Source organism: Taudactylus pleione, unplaced genomic scaffold, assembly GCF_031769625.1.
Source record: "Taudactylus pleione unplaced genomic scaffold, aTauple2 ptg000967l, whole genome shotgun sequence".
Lineage (NCBI taxonomy): Eukaryota > Metazoa > Chordata > Amphibia > Anura > Myobatrachidae > Taudactylus > Taudactylus pleione.
In genome coordinates this window covers 7,715,915-7,733,972 of record NW_028285368.1, presented here as the reverse complement: position 1 = coordinate 7,733,972, position 18,058 = coordinate 7,715,915, and the positions used below count along the sequence as shown (strand labels likewise).

General features: G+C 38.5%; 1 protein-coding gene across 1 annotated transcript in view; it reads left to right on the top strand.

Annotated features, from left to right (window-relative positions):
- SNX30 (sorting nexin family member 30) overlaps positions 1-18,058 on the top strand; it is a 55,207-nt gene that overhangs the window by 34,271 nt on the left and 2,878 nt on the right. Inside the window, exons 5-8 of the mRNA XM_088460095.1 lie at positions 2,309-2,504; positions 5,197-5,396; positions 7,553-7,639; positions 8,534-8,686. Of these exons, the coding sequence (XP_088316221.1) occupies positions 2,309-2,504; positions 5,197-5,396; positions 7,553-7,639; positions 8,534-8,686 (636 nt within the window). The remainder of the gene's footprint in view (positions 1-2,308; positions 2,505-5,196; positions 5,397-7,552; positions 7,640-8,533; positions 8,687-18,058) is intronic.

Sequence of the window (18,058 nt, the reverse complement as noted above, 5' to 3'; positions counted from 1 at the left end):
TATTCAATAGTAATAAAAAGTGTATCAAATAGCTTAGCTGTTCTGCTTTAATGCACCCTCTTTCATATGTGGGGGTGGGTGGTGTTTAGTTATTTACTTTGAGAAACCTGCACTTTTGAAAACATGTTCTCTTTTACAAAGCATTGTAGACCTGACAAATAAGTTTTTGTGTAGTGTAAAGATAACCCATTGCGCATGTGCACACATTGCGTATGTATGTAGAGTTACATTATTTGTGCTTAGTGATCAGAGGAGTTAATAAGCTTGTGCAGTGCGGTAGGGGTATGCGGACACAAGTTAGATCCACCGGTCACAACTTTACCCATCTGGGCATGCATGATGTGGGTGTAAAAGGGCTAATAACAAAAGAAAACTGCCTGGTCTGTCTAAAATTCTCCAACATTTTATCTTGCGTCTATTACTTATCCAGTTCTGTGACTAATAGGTTTTAGTTCAAGAGCTGACACTCTTTGGAAGCGTTTAATTACTTTCTGACCGATCCCAACTTTAAATAATAACCTAATTTAATAAGAGATACTGGAGGAGATGTACTAAGCCTTGGATAGTGCTAAAGTTCTAACCAATCAGCACCTGTCATTTTTCAAACACAGCCTATAAACTGGCAGGAGCTGATTGGTTGGTACTTTATCACTCTCCAAGGCTTCGTACATCTCCCCTACTGTAACACAAAAAATATCCTGCCTAAATGTAGCAGTACATGAGCCCTAAAAACTGACAATTTCTAAAATAATGTTATTAGTTTTAACTCTTCCTTGTCCAATCCCTGTCATTTCTCTGTGGCCTCACTAAATGATGTGTTTTCATGCACATTAGTATTTCAATTGTTTTATTGTACATTTGTTCAAAATACATATATTAAGAATTTTTGTTAATTAGTCTAACTTTTTTCTAGTTCATAGTATAGTTTCTTTAAAACTCCACTAAGCCACATATATTGCCGTTATGCATAGAAAATATGATTATTAGATGTACTCAATGGTCAGATCGTTTCACTCCATAGCTTAATTATGTTTCTGGTATCTTTGGATGACACATGTCTGGTGGATACAGATTTATACAAAGGTTGTCTCAAACCTGAATCCGAATCATGCTTTGTCATTTAACAAATCCACAATATATAAACTGTCAAAGAAACATGTGCAACTCAACTACATCATAATAACAGGAACATCCTACCTAAAAACCTCCAACAGTGCACTGTTTGTTGCTTAATCCATGTGTAGCGGTTGGAAAGAAACTATGTTTAATTGGCTGGTACGACACAAAATCGACCTATAACGTTTATTTAGGGCAACATATTAAATAAGCCATAATGGATGTGACATATCAGTGGGTATAACATACACCTTCCTTTTAAAAGCCTCTTTTCATACATCTCCTGAATATTTGGTTATTCTAACCCAATCACACTCCCCGCTGTCCTAACCTCTTTCTGCAGCGTTTTACGATCGGCTGCTTTGCAGTTCCCAAACCACACAACATGAGTTGTAGAAGTTAGTTCTTTGGTTTATTATATTGTGTATATGTAGATATTGCACTTGGAATGACCCCCAAGTGGTCCATTCTAGTCAAAAAAAATTCCCAGTCTGTTAGCATCTGTGGTTTGGGTCATAAACCATAGTTGACTGGTGGTCTGTGACACTCAAACATCTCTGCATAAACACTAGGTGACAAATACCAGGCCTCTGAGGTATACATTAATATACATTAACCTCTTATTTACCTACATAAATTGGATTCACACGTGGTCTAAAATAACTATCTCTGCAAGAGATCATGACCACATTAAAATATTCATAATTACTTTATGCCATAATCATGTGTCCCTTTGAAATGCATCTTCTGTTGAGTTATATAGATCCTGAAAAACATTGGCAACTGGACATATATTTTGCACCTACATATTACACTAGGTTTAAGTTTGCACATATCATAAGATGGTGCCACTCAAAATACAAATATGGAAAAACAAGTGTGGATATGCATTTTGCTGATATGCAAATTGTATTTATTTGCATTTAACATAATTCAGGCCCTGCGTGTTATGCTTTTGTTTGCATAATAAATTGTGTTGTAAGCCTATTGAAGCTCTGAAGCATTTACGCAAATGGAAACCTTCACTCACCTGCTTTACTTTTCCAGTTACAGTACACTGAGTTTAAAGTCTCTGCTCAAGTAGCATGCCAGAATGGGTTAGGAGTACAAACAGGTGTACAGTGTTAACATATGTTTTAAACACTTGACAGTAAATCTGTATATAAACCTGGTTTCACTTTACTTGTCATAGGATCTGAACAGCCACAAAAAGCAGGGTATTACTCTGCTTTCCAAGATGGGGGAGTCTGTACGGTATGTGACCAGTGGTTACAAATTGAGAAATCGTCCAGTGGAATTTTCTGCAATTGGCGAATACTTGGACACATTTGCACTGAAGCTTGGAACCATTGACAGGATAGCACAACGCATTATCAAAGAGGAAGTAGGTATGTTCTGTGTGACACATATTGTAGATCTATTAATGTCATCTTCAGTGTGGGTGGTGACACCCACTTTGGTACTCTTTGCACTTGCGGATGTGAAAGGGGGTATGGCCTCGTTCCCATGAGGCCACACATCCTGATGTTTAACATGCATGTCACACCCTCGTTCTCTTCACCCTGGGGTCTTGGCCAGTGCTCCGGAAGCTGCCGGGCAGTCCCCAGCCTCTCCCAGCAGAGTGAATGATGCGTGCATGCGCATGTCATCTGTCACTGCTGCAGCGCTGCTTGGTGACACCATCTGTGGGGGTGACATTGATTATTTTAAAAGTCACGTTATTCAGAAACCCAAACTATGGGTACCAGTAGGTCATTTCGGTAGCTAGGAAAAAAAAATACAATGCCATATCAATTTTGTTAAATGCCATCAACTATAATATATTTTGCTTGCAAATCTGTGCTGATTGGAAAGTTATTGCTTTGACTGAAGAGTGGTTTTACTTAATATTGTTGTTTTCTGTGCTTATGAGATAGTCGGGCAGCACAGCAGCATTACATTGTGAAGGACTGGCCCATCAGAGAGGAGTTTGTCCCTGGCAATCACGATATCAAGAATGTACATCTAGAGAAACCTGAAATCATGTTTCTTCCTCCATTGCATATTAAGTTAGGCCTCATGAAAAATGTTGTACAAGTTATGGACAAAAATGGTTACGGTTTTGAGTATTTAAAAGGTCAGTTTTTAAAATTGAGTGGTGCCATGTTGAAGGAAGGTTTAGACTTTTGAAAGACAAAACTTTGAAGATAAATTTAACACGGCAGAATAAGCTGCATGGAAACCTTCGGATCTGTGATTGGTGGGTGTTTAGGAAATGAATAATAGGAAAACTATAAAGAGCTGGTAGTTGAATTACTGAATAACTACAAAAAGTTAGGATGCCGTATGTCGTTGAAGATAAATTTTTAACATTCACACCTGGACTTCTTTTTGGACAATATGGGAACTCTTAGTGATGAGTAGAGGGAATGATTCCATTAATGTAGTTGTACAATGGAGCAATGGTATCAAGAGAGATGCGATCCAGCGATGATGGGTTGTTATTGCTATTTATTTATAAGGGATAATCACACTACTCATAAGCGCAAAAAGTAGCTGTAGTTGTATATGTTCTGAATTTATCCACCCACCTTTGTGTGGATTTTTTTATTATTTATATATGTGTATGCTTTCTGTTATCAAATGTGACTGAGCTATTTTTTTTCCAGTATAATCCATGCTTTAACCCATTCAGTTAATTTACATAAGTCAAATAATAAAGCCTTTTTTAAACAAAGAACACAAGATTAGACCAAGAAAAATGTGATGTGTTACGAACTTTCTATTGTGAAATTTGTGTTCAGCAAGTGTGCGATTTAGTCATATAAACCAGATTTTTACACATGAAGTTATAAGGAACACACCACAGTTCTAGATTGCAAATCACTCTTCTTCATAAGGAATATGTATTTTCCTCAAATGCAAATAGAAGATAAAGGAACTAGGTAAAGCATCCCGGACGCAAATTTGAAAGTCAATGCTCACCCATTAGATGTTGACTTCGTGGTGATAGATATTGGGTTTCCCGCAATGTGAGTTACGCTTTTGCCAAGCGACATGCCAGCTGATCTGTGTGACTCAGAGAAAAGCTGTCAGCATAGTAGAACTATGAATTGTAAAACAAATGTTTTCCAAATCAGCTACAGCGTGGAACCAGAGGCCAGGCTCATGGGAGGGAATGCTGTGGATCCTGTAACGTAGATTTGGACAGATGCATATGCTTGGTTTTTCTTCTGCGTCTAGAAAGTTCAAATACCACTATACTGAAACTAATTGTCCTGATGATAAAATGAATCTTATTACTGTATGTCACAGCAGATATAGTCCTGTGTCAATTAGACACGAAAAGCCGAGTTCCGCGAAAAAGTATCACCAATTGTGTCTTTTCACCTGTTGGAAAATTATCTCCGTATTCAATTCCACCCACTTTTGGCGTACCTGCGAAGTCAATGCAATGTAATAGGCGATAAAGATTCGCCTCTGAATAGCAGGAGAAAAGAAGTGCAACATTTTTTATTTTTGGGTGCAAAGGTGGGGAAACCACTCAGAACCCTTGGAACACCCCTCAAAGGATAACTGCATCAAAAAAATCCAGAAAAAAAACTACTACATTGATCCCCAATGTTTCTGCATCTTTTTGGGAGGTTCATACTGATTTCCCTGATTATGACACCACTTTCCACCTGTTCTGGCTTCGCATGTCGCAGTTTTCGTGTCTTTTGGAATTGAATACAGCAAATAGCGGGCACATGCACAATAAGTTTCCACGGCCAAAAGACGCGATGTAGGCGAAAAGTCTGGCAGGCGGAACTTTATCGCAGGTGCGAAACTAATTGAATACCGCCCATAGACGTATACAATGAGCAGTTGAGTTGCTATTCAAGATAAGCTAGATCCTTTCACCTACATCTATAACATGGTAACATGACTACAGGCCATTTTCTATCTTACCGTTGATTGCAGCAAATAAATTGGTCATAGGCCTAACGTTCTATTTTAGTTATTTTTTTTATTGTCCCATAAAAACTTGATTTACATGCATTTTATTGGAACAATAATCACAGTGCTCTCTGTCTAAAAAGACTGCATGTTCTGTATCAGAGTACCTGGTGGAGCTTCGAGAGTACGGGCCTGTCTATTCTACTTGGAGTGCTCTAGAAGGAGAGCTACGTGAGCCCCTGGAAGGAGTGTCTGCCTGCATTGGAAATTGCAGCACAGCACTGGAGGAGCTGACAGAAGATATGACAGAGGACTTCTTACCAGTACTAAGAGAGTATATCCTGTACTCTGAATCAATGAAGGTGATATGAGCTGAACATATATGTGCTTTTGATGAGATCCTTTCATTTCATAGAGTCTTTCCTGAATGGTGCCTTACTCCATTTATATGATTTAAGAGAGCGAGAACGTGCATATATGTCTATTGTAGAGACAGGGAACAAGTACAAGTTTGACTTTCTCAGATATAGCAGGTTCTCTCTAAACAATCCTGTTGTATATTTTATTAATGTGTTCTCAGACTACTGAAGATTCTTAAATATATCCACTCATTTTGTAATTCATATCTTCCAATTGGTAGTAAGAGGCTTTAGTTAATCCTTTGACATAGAAACACATGATCTTCTCTACTGAAGAAATATGGTTACAAATGGGTCCAAGCCCCGATAGACAGGATCATAGTGAGGATGAGGTGGGAGCGAAGGAGGTGGATTGAAAGGGAGGGGGAGGGTGGATAGAGTGAAAAATAAGTCAGGCAACACCGGCATCACAGCTAGTAATATATAAATATCAGTGATCGCATGTACAGGCATCTATGACTTCTCATTCCGGATTTCCAAGACACAGGACAAAAAATAAAAAAGAGCAGCATAGTAGTGTTTTTTCTCTGTTCTGAGTACAAAGTTTTGTTCAAAGAAGGAAAAAACTACCTGCAAAGTTAACTGCCCCTTGTCCAGACTGATCTGTGTGACTAATTAAGTAACACATAATATGATACTGGTAAAGTTGGTAGTGTACAGTGCAGGCCAGGGGTGAGGATTAGCAGCATTGTGCATTAGTTACTAGATAATAGGTGACAGGGAAAACATGTATGTATTTTACTGTCATGTAATCTACAGTAGTGACTAATATGTAAGTAATTACTTGCTGATAGAACTGGTCATTTTACATTTTGAGGAATTTATTTACATTTTAAGAGTGCGACAAAATATTCTATTATGCCATTATCATTACCCCATGCTGCAGCTACCTACTACACTGTGATAAATACCAGCTATCACGTGCAGCCTTCACACATTACACTGTGATATATTTAACCCATCCTGCTGTATTAGGTTACATTAATTCTTTTACTACCTTGTGATCTAAACTACTATTTGAACCTTAAATAATGTATAGCAGTCTGGATAGAATGCAGGTAAAATATACAGTTGGTCAAAGGTTTGCTGTACCGACCCCATGCATTGTAACGTTCTGCATGGCACTTCTTTCAGTGATTTCATAGATTGAGAATGCTTACTTTTACATTAAAATATCAATTATAGTAATGAATTTGTAAAGCATTGAATATGAACAGTTTTTTTCTTTTTTTAAAGGTGGTTGTTTTGCCAATTCATCCATCTTACTTTGATGACTAGGGTGCTGATACATTTGCTTGATTACATCCGCTCTTCTAACATTTTAGTTAAAACTGGCAGCCCCAAGTAAATTATTAGTGACTGTTAAATATACTATATAGGTCACTGGTACGTCCTCATCTCGAATAATGTGTTCAGTTCTGGAGGCCATATCTCCAGAAGGATATTAATACACTAGAGCCGCTGCACCCGGCGCAAGTGACCTCCATTCCTGGGGTAATGGACGGACAGTCGGGCATGCCATGATTCATATGCGTGCCCGGCTGTCCGTCCATTACCCCCAGGAATTTCAGTTTTACCCCAAATGGGGTAATTTACCCCTGTTCCCCGACCACTGCACTAGAGACTGTACAAAGAAGGGCAACTAAAATGGTGCAAGGTCTACACCACAAAACGTACCAGGAAACACTAAAAGATCTTAATATGTATAGTTTGGAGCAGAGAAGGGAAAGGGGGGACATGATAGAAACGTTCAAATATATAAAGGGTTTTAACAAGGTAAAGGAAACATTCTTCAAAGAAAGAGAAGTATTAGAACAAGAGGACATGTTCTGAAACTGGAGGGTGGTAGGTTCAGGGAAATTTGAGGTAAAATTAGTTCACGGAAAGGGTAGTGGACAAGTGGAATAGCCTCCTATCAGGGGTGGTAGAGGCTAAGACAGTAGAGCAATTTAAACATGCATGAGATAGACATAAGGATAGCCTTCAGAAGAAGTAAGGATCAATAAGGGTTGAGGTAACAATATGTATAAAAATGGGGTAGACTAGATGGGCCAAGTGGTTCTTATCTGCCGTCAAATTCTATGTTTCTATATTTCTAGAGTGTACTAAAGAAAAGGGATCAAGTACAAGCAGAATATGAAGTCAAACTGGAAGCTGCAGCCTTGAAAAGGGAAGAAAAAACTGGAGTGAGTTTTTGTGTTTCACTTCTAAATGTGTAATAACATTGTGGTAATAAATTTTATTGTTTCTGTTTTCCTTGCGTTGTCCTTTTGGACTAGATGTATAAACATGTGAGCATGTAAAAATATACTGTATTATTGCTATAGTATAACTGCACCCATTATACTTGCATAGGTTCAGGGATATTGTTTGAAACTGGACTATTTGTGTGTTAAACCATTAAATAGTACCTTTTTTGTGTATTTATAATGTGCCAAAATTCTGTACTAATAATGAAATGATTGATATTTTAAGTTTCATTATGATTCAATATCATTGATATTCCCTCATACAATATAATAGGTAATGTGCAGGAGGCCCTGGTATGGCGATAACATTTTATTACCAATTCATGCTGAAATTCGGGTAATTCCAATAGTTTTTTCTTGCCACTGTATAATGTATATATTTACAGTATGTATGTGTGAATATATGAAATATATAGATACATACACACACATGTTGGCTGTGTGTGTCCTGGCTGGGTAATCTCTGTGTCTGTCCTTTTGTGAGTGATCTGTGTGTGTTTTGTGAGGTAGCCGAGGACAGTTCTCCAGTGGTCATGTTGACCAATTTTTATTCTATATGCAAGTAGTTCGAAAACACTGCCATAGAGAATTGTATCATTATAACCCGGGAAGGAAAATACATACAGTTTTCGATCCATAGGCATGTAAACAGGAACAGCAGCAAAATAGAGTCAACAGAATAAGCCTATTAAAGCCATTTAGAAACGCATACATGGCTAAATTATTTCTAAAATGTTAGTCCCTCTTTTAAAGGTTGCTGATTTTAGCATTTCAGCTGTAAATCTTTTGGTGGGTTTTTCACATTTATTCAATGCCCTATCAATTTCTCAGGTGCCCACAGAGGTGGAGAAGTGCCAAGACAAAGTAGAATGCTTCAATGCTGATTTGAAAGCAGACATGGAAAGGTGGCAGAATAACAAGACACAGGATTTCCGCCAACTACTTATGGGAATGGCCGACAAAAACATCCAGTACTATGAGAAGGTAAAAGTAAAATATTCCTGTTTATTTCTTTCCTATTTCCTATATTACAGGTCAATGACTTTATATGTATTCCTACTAGAATATGAACCTGGACTGACAGATATATTACACTTTTATTTCATAATCCACTTTCATCCTGAAAGCTAAAAACAACTGCACATTAAACAGGAACCTGAATACAAAAACAAATGCTATTGATAAAAATGTTAAATACAGGTATTTTGTTTTCATTGCACATTTTCATTATTGGTTTAAAACAAAAAATACGTCTGAATGGCAAACCATAAACTGATATATTGGAATATAACATTAGACAATAGAGGCACATAGTGGACATTGAAATACATATGAATAAAAGGGAACAGACTGCTTGTAAGCAACCATGGAACAAAGAGATGTACTACTGATCACTGGAAGAAATAATCACTAACAAGGGGCTGGATGTGTCATACAGGAAATTCAGTTAATGTGTAGTAGGAACCCAATGTACAAGGACCATGTGAATGGACATATACAAAAATTGGGGAAGGGGGTAGGGGGGTGTATACTGAAAGTCCATGAATATAAATGGATTGGTGGAAGGAGTGAAATTCTAGACAATGAAGTGAAATAATAAAAGCAACAGGCTAATCTTGACATCTTTTCCATTAGGTAGTAAAATGGAAATATGTTTAAGTTGTATCTCCTGGAGCAAGCCTAGAACTAGAAGAGATTGGGCGTCTCTAACTTACAGGTCAGATACTACCAATCCATCAGTATAGGCGGAGACAATATGAAAGGTACTTAGGGGGAGATGTATCCAATCTTGGAGAGAGAAAAAAGTGCCAACCAATTGGCTCCTGTAATTATTCAAGCACAGCCTGTAAAATGTCAGTTAGACGCTGCTTGGTTGGTACTTTATCTCCCTCCAAGCTTTGACACATCTTTCCCTTATTATGGGAAGGCAAAGGAAGAAAGTAAGGTTAGAGCACCAGGTGAGCGGCAGTGAGAGATGGAGTCTCGGAGTAGTGAAAGTGCAGACTGGGAGGCAAGTGACCAGGATTAAGAATGAACAAGATGATAAGCGGGAATAGGAGGGGGACAGTAAGGAAGCAAGTGTCTGTATACAAAGGGGTAGAGGAAGGGGAGACGCTGTAAAATGCCAATGAAGCAACATCAGAAAGCATAGAAAACCACCAATTAAAGTAAGGGAAAGAAAAATGGTTGTCAAAGAAATATTTTAATTCTAATATAACTTTTTATTAGTAGCAACAATAATCAGATGTGTCATAAAAATGACAGTTTTAGCAGCAAACTATTTAAAAGGTTAGTAGTAAGAAAAGTATATGAAAAAAATAGTTTTAATAAAATCAATTATCGGTATTATTTGATAACGAACACAAATGCTGCTATAGTTATAATAGTATAAATGGTAATACAGGCTAGAGACAAATAGATCATAGGAGCGAGGAAATATTGAGGCTCTCTGTAACATACAATGATCCCGCGCTTTGAACAGATTATGTTCACTTTTGTTATACATGGGATACTAGTAAATAGAAGCTTTGGTCAGCGCTCACAGAATATTGATGAAATTACCATTAGCTGCTATTATAGGAGATATCCCAAACTCCTTAACTTCAAATAATAATTAGAATAGGTGGGAGAGGGGGGGGACAGGGGAGGGGGAACAAGCTCTCTATGGTAATTAGTTTATTTGTTTGTTATTGTAAGTATGGATGAGAATTTAATGTCATGTAATCTTGTTTCTTTGTGTAGATGTTGGCAGGTTCTTGCTTAATATTGTCTTGTTGGGTTAAACATGTTTTTATGAACACTAGGCTGGTGGGCAAAAACTGTAGGCAGATACTTGCTCAATGACGAATACTGTGACCACATGCAGTCAATTATTAAATGATTGTCTTTTATGGTGCTGAGCCAGGCTCCTTAGTGGTTGGTGCTTTGTGTGATGTCCCCACTCGTGAATACCTCAAGGATTATGAAATGCAGTATCAGGGTGGTGTGGACAAAATAGTGCAGCTGGTAAGTATGAGGAAATAGTTTACTTACCCTATGGTGCTGCTGGTCCTTCTCCTTCCCGTCGCGTTTCAGCCCTTGTAGGGACTTTTTCAAGGGCATTTCAAGGGAAACTCGTTGGGGCCACCCACACAGGAAATTGTCTATTAACCCTTCTTTTAAGTCATTATATTTTGCTTGTAATTGATCAAAATAAAAGGGTGATGAGTTTTAAGTAGCGCCTACAGTTTTTTCCCACCAGCCTGATGTTCTTAAAAACACGTTTAACCTAACAGGACAATATTAAGCAAGAACCTGCACACAGCTTTTGCGTCCAGAACTTTGACAGAAGAAAAATATATTGTAACATAACATCTACACAAAGAAACAAGATTACAGGACATTAAATTCTCATCCATACTTACAATAACAAACTAATTACCATAGAGCGCTTGTTCCCCCTCCCCTTTTCCCCTCACCCACCTATTCTAATTAATACTGTGAAGCAAAGTGTAGCAACTTTATAATTTTTATTTCTCCACTATGGGTGAGCAGTAGAATACTGTATATCATTATGTGAAGTATGATCAAATCACATTATTGGGGAGATTTAATAAAGCTTGGAGAGAGATAAAGCACCAATCAATCAGTTCCTAATTGTCGTTTTTCAAACACAGCCTGTAATGTGACAGTTAGCGGATTGGTTGGGCTTTCTCTCACAATTTTAGCTCTCTACAAGCTTTATTAAATCTCCACTTATGTGAATTTTAACTAAATAAATGGATTTCTTATAATGATGTTCATAGTGCTTTTTTGTGTGTTTATACAATTATGCGATTCCTTTTTAGCAATGGTTAGCATATCATATATAACGGATATTGTGTGTGGAAACATCCATTAACATTATTAACAATAATATAGTGCACTATGTTAGATGCTTATAAACACCAGAAGAATGATCATACGCTATCCTAGTCAACTGCACATACTGAATGAAAAGGAATTATGAATTGGAATCTTTTTAGAATGTAAGCTCTTACAAGCAGTGCCCTCTACCCTCTTGTGCTTCTCTTTACTTCTACTTTCATCTTCTCCTCACTCCCCACTAGGGCACCTATCACTTGGCTGCTTACGCTCTGTTGCTTATTTGAGTGTTATGGTCGCTACTGCAGCAATGTGTATATAATCCTTGTATTGTACTGTAGGTCACTGGGTGCTTCTTCTTTTATTTGTTTATGTACTTTGTAATTCGCTGCAGAACCCTTGTGGTGCCATTTAAATAAACCAAAATAATAATAATTGCAGATACTCTTAATAGTCCTCCGTATGTATTCCTATAATTCAAGTGTTTTTGAGTCTCGTTCCATCCATAACATTTTAGCAAAGTTGCAATGATCTGGTGTCCTGTATTGTGGAGAATCAGTCTTAAATTATGTGGGACTGGCAACAAGCAGTGCACTAGATTGTCACATGTTTTCTAAGTGTTAATGGTACTCGCAAGTGTTTTAAATCCTGATAATCATATCCTAATATATATATATATATATATATATAGCAGTGAGCAGGCGGCACTCTCAGGACTTGAGGAGTGCCTGTCGTTTTTGGGAAATTGTGTGTGTGTGTATATATGTGTATATGTATGTGTGTATATATACATGCATACATACACTGTATATAGTGAAAAAAAACAGCGGCACTCCGGGAGTTTAAGTTTACAAATAGTTTGTATTCATAGCATATAAAGCCGACGTTTCGGGGCCACAGCGCCCCTTTGTCAAGGTGTACAATACAGACATGGAAGTGTGCTTACCTTAAGAAGGTGAAGAAGCCCGCGAAAAGGTGAGGAAGGACCAGTCTGATCACCACAGCACGCAGCGATGACGTCAAGGTACCGGCAGCCCCCCATGGTAACAGTAACCAGGGAAGCCAGGCTGCTCCGAGAATGCCGGCTGGGCGGAGGGTGAAGGAAAATTAAAACAGAGTGCTGCTTGTGTAAAGAAAATAAAAGGATAGAATAATAAAAGGAAGGTTAAGATGGAGCCATAAAGCTGGGAGTGATAGCTGAGAGAAATAGTGGAAAGCATAGTCATAGATATGCATGTGCAACAAAGCATATGGACAAACTGAAGGGAAAACAAATAACACAGATCGAACAATGAGAAAAAGTGCATAAATTTAAAACAATTCAACGGATACATAAATGGATAATTATTGAACATAGGGACACATAGAAAATGACAAATGAAAAAAAATAAAGATGAAAAAATGAAATGGATGTGCAGAATTAAATAAACAAACAACATAATGAATAGAAGATGTCAAATGAAAGAAAAATAGTGTCTGAAAAGACTCCTATATGGAGGAAAATGCAAAAGGAGAACAACAACAATTACATAGTAAAGAGGATCCTAATGTCCCCAGTGAGCAGTGGTGCTAGGCTGTTGCTTATAAACAGGAGATAGAAAAAAATGAAGAATTGTATGTAGAAAAAGGACAACAAAACATAAATGTTCAACAAAATTCTGGTGGTCATGATGGATACCAAGGATGCTGGAGGATGTCTCGTAGAGAAAAATGTAGGACTTTAAGAACTGGAGTTGGTGTTAGGTCCTCTTGCTTAGCAGAAAACGTTCCATGAAAATTTTTCATTGAGACCATTGAGGTCCATCTCGCTTCCAATTTTAAGAGCTTCTTGGCCCTGTCGCCTCCTCTTAAAGATTTGGGAACATGGTCAATGGCCATGTGTTTAAGACTAGATAAAGGATGGCCTGATTCGGCAAAGTGCCGTGCCACCGGTTGGTCCGACATTCTACCAGCCGTGGCAGCCTTAATGGCTGAGTGGTAGAGAGCCACCCTCTCCCTCATTGTCCTTGTGGTTTTGCCCACATAATGTTTGTTACACAGGCAGGAGATAAATAGACAATGTACAAAGAGGTGCAAGATAGCACATGCTTGATCTTATAGAGTCGGTTGTCATGGGGATGCTTAAACGTAGAGCCCGTGACCATATGATTACAAGTTGTACAGTGTAGGCATTTATAGCAGCCAGGAGGTCTGGATAGGAAATTGGAGGTGGGAGCTGGGTGGCTTGAAAAATGTGTGATGTCTGTGTGCACAATGATGTCTTTAATGGTTCTACCCCAGGTGAAGCAAAGCATTGGGCATTTATTCTTGAAACAGCTTAGCTCCTTGTCTGTAGAGATGAGGGGCCACAAAACCCAAGATGCTCGAGGCAATACAGCATTGGTGGTGTTAAATTTGCTGATCCAGGGAATAATTAAATTAGAATTCCTGATGTTAGGGGCAGTAGCTGTCGTCTCGGGATAGACATCACTTCTTTTTTCAGTTTAGTCAGCAACTTGGCCTCATATCCTGTATTGAGGAACTTGTGTATAACTTTGCCCAGTTCTGCCCCAACAGACGTGTGATCGCTGGTAATGCGAGCTACCCATATCATCTGGAATTTGGGTAGCCCGTTTTTTAATGGACGTGGATGGTGGCTGTTGTCACGTAATAGTGTGTTTTTATCGGTAGGCTTAGAGTATACATTTGACACAATTCTGTCTTCTTTAATGGTAATCTGTAAGTCCAGATAATTCAGGCTGGATGTACTGGTTTGAAATGTAATTTCACAGGAGAATTTCTGGAATTGATATGTTTCTTCAGTTGAAGAAACTTGGATTCGTCCCACCTCCAAAACTTAAAAAGGTCGTCTATATAGCGTGTGTAGATCAGGATGTTGTCAGAAATGTTTGAATCTTGGAAAAACATTTCAAATTCTTCCTTGAACATATATATGTTCGCGAACGATGGGGCAACGTTGCTCCCCATTGCGCACCCGTTGAGTTGGAGATAAAACTTTCCGTCGAATAGGAAGTAATTGCGGACCAAAGTGAGTTCTAGGAGGTGAAGGAAAAGGTCCAGATCAATATCGAACATATATTTTCTTTGACCAAAAATTGTCTAGTGGCCTCTAACCCTTCTTTGTGGGGAATGCAGGTATAAAGACTGCTTACATCCATAACGCACATTAGTGTGCCTGTAGGAATTTTGTTAATGGAATTCAGAAGGTTAAGGAAGCTAGTGGTGTCTTAGATAAAACTGGGTTTCTTGGTGACCAGCAGCTGTAAGATGCTGTCTAAGAACTGGGACACAGGTTGGTAGATGAAATTTTTGGACAATATTATGGGCCTGCCCGGCGGTTTGTTCGGGGCTTTGTGATCTTAGGCAACGTGAATGGGTACTGCTGGAAAGTCTTGAATGAGGGCAACATCCTGATCTACACACGCTATATAGACGACCTTTATGTTTTGGACGGGGGGCAAAACCAAGTTCCTTCAACTGATGGAACATATCAATTCCAGAAATTCTCCTGTGAAATTAACATTTCAAACCAGTACATCCAGCCTGAATTATCTGGAGGTACAGATTACCATTAAAGAAGACAGAATTGTGTCTAATGTATACTCTAAGACTACCGATAAGACTACCGACATTGTGCACACAGACATCACCATTTTTTTCAAACCACCCAGCTCCCACCTCCAATTTCCTATCCAGACCTCCTGGCTGCTATAAATGCCTACACTGTACAACTTGTAATCATATGGTCACGGGCTCTACGTTTAAGCATCCCCATGACAACCGACTCTATAAGATCAAGCATGTGCTATCTTGCACCTCTTTGTACATTGTCTATTTATCTCCTGCCTGTGTAACAAACATTATGTGGGCAAAACCACAAGGACAATGAGGGAGAGGATGGCTCTCCACAGCGCAGCCATTAAGGCTGGCCCGGCTGGTAGAATGTCGGACCAACCGGTGGCACGGCACTTTGCCGAATCAGGCTATCCTTTATCTAGTCTTAAACACATGGCCATTGACCATGTTCCCAAATCTTTAAGAGGAGGCGACAGGGCCAAGAAGCTCTTACAATTGGAAGTGAGATGGATCCCAATGGTCTCAATTAAAAATTTTCATGGAACGTTTTCTGCTAAACAAGGTGACCTAACATCAACTCCATTTCTTAAAGTCCTCTGCATTTTTCTCTACAAGACATCCTCCAGCATCCTCCAGCATCCTTGGTATCCATCATGACCACCAGAATTTTGTTGAACATTTATGTTGTGATGTCCTTTTTCTATATACAATTCTTCAATTTTTTTTCTATCTCCTGTTTATAAGTGACAGCCTAGCATCATTGCTCACTGGGGACATTAGGATCCTCTATTATGTAAATGTTGTTGTTCTCATCGCGTTTCTTTTGTGTTTCCTTTTTGCATTTTCCTCCGTGTAGGAGTCTTTTCAGACACTATTTTTCATTTGGCATCTTCTATTCATTATGTTTATCTATTTCTGCACATCTATTAAATTTTTTCATCTTTTATTTTTTTCCATTTGTAATTTTCTATGAGTACTTATGTTCAATAATTATTCACTGATATATCCGTTGAATTGTTTTAGACTTATGCACTTTTTCTCATTGTTCGATCTGTATTATTTGTTTTCCCTTCAGTTCGTCCGTATGCTATGTTGCGCATGCATGTCTATGACTATGCTTTTCCCTATTTCTCCCAGCTTTATGTCTCCATCCTTTTTACCTTTCTTTTATTATTCTAGCCTTTTATTTTCTTTACACAAGCAGCACTCTGTTTTAATTTTCCTTCACCCTCCGCCCAGCGGGCGTTCTCGGAGCAGCCTGGCTTCCCTGGTTACTGTTACCATGGGGGGCTGCCGAAGCCTTGACTTCATCGCTGCGCGCTTTGGTGATCAGACGGGTCCTTCCTCACCTTTTTGCGGGCTTCTTCACCTTCTTAAGGTGAGCACACTTCCATTTTTGTATTGTTCGCCTTGACAAAGGGGCGCTGTGGCCCTGAAACGTCGGTTTTATATGCTATGAATACAAACTATTTGTAAACTTAAACTCCCGGAGTGCCGCTCTTTTTTTTCACTTTGTGCACTACAACCACGAAGGGCACCCGGGTCCAGTATTTCTTTAAGAGGAGTGCCGGGCTGTGTGTGTATATATATATATATATATATATATATATATATGTGTGTGTGTATATACATGTTGAGTCTCCCATATCCAAATATTCCAAACACATGGAACCTTCGATTTTTGATGGTTCAATGTACACAAGCTTTGTCTAAGACACAAATTATTGAAAATATTGTATAAAATTACCTTCAGGCTGTGTGTATAAGGTGTATGTGAAACATAACTGAATTTCATGTATGTACACAAACTTTGTTTGAGTCACAAAGTTATTGAAAATATTGTATAAAATTACCTGCAGGCTGTGTGTATAAGGTGTATATAACACATGAATGCATTCTGAGATATTTCATTATGATATGTAAATATTCCAAAATACGGAATGTTCCGTTATCCAAAATATCCCTGATCCCAAGCATTTTGGATATGGGAGACTCAACCTGTATATGTGTGTGTGTGTGTGTATATGTGTGTGTATATATATATGTACAGTCGGGTCCATAAATATTGGGACATTGACAGAATTTTCATATTTTGTACTCTATTGACCACCACAATGGCTTTGAAATGAAACAAACAAGATGTGATTTAACTGCAGACTTTCAGATTTAACTTGAGGGCAATTACATCCAAATCAGGTGAACGGTGTAGGAATTGCAACGGTTTCTATATGTGCCTCCCACTTTTTAAGGGGCCAAAAGTAATGAAACAAACTAAACAATCCTAAATCTAACTTTCACTTTTTAATACTTTGTTGCAAATCCTTTGCAGGTAATTACAGCCTGAAGTCTGGAACGCATAGACATCACCAGACGCTGGGTTTCATCCCTGGTCATGCTCTGCCAGGCCTCTACTGCAAATGTTTTCAGTTCCTGCTTGTTCTTGGGGCATTTTCCCTTCAGTTTTGTCTTCATCAAGTGAAATGCATGCTCAATCAGATTCAGGTCAGGGGATTGACTTGGCCATTGCATAACATTCCACTTTTTAGCCTTAAAAAATGCTTTGGTTGCTTTTGCAGTATGCTTCGAGTCATTGTCCATCTGCACTGTGAAGCGCGGTCCAATGAGTTCTGAAGCATTTGACTGAATATGAGCATATAATATTGCCCGAAACACTTCAGAATTCATTCTGCTGCTTTTTTCAGCAGTCACATCATCAATAAATACAAGGTAACCAGTTCCATTGGCAGCCATACATGCCCACGCCATGACACTACCAGCACCATGCTTCACTGATGAGGTGGTATGTTTTGGATCATGAGCAGTTCCTTTCCTTCTCCATACTCTTCTCTTCCCATCACTCTGGTACAAGTTGATCTTTGTCTCATCTGTCCATAGGATGTTGTTCCAGAACTGTAATGGCTTTTTTTAGATGTTGTT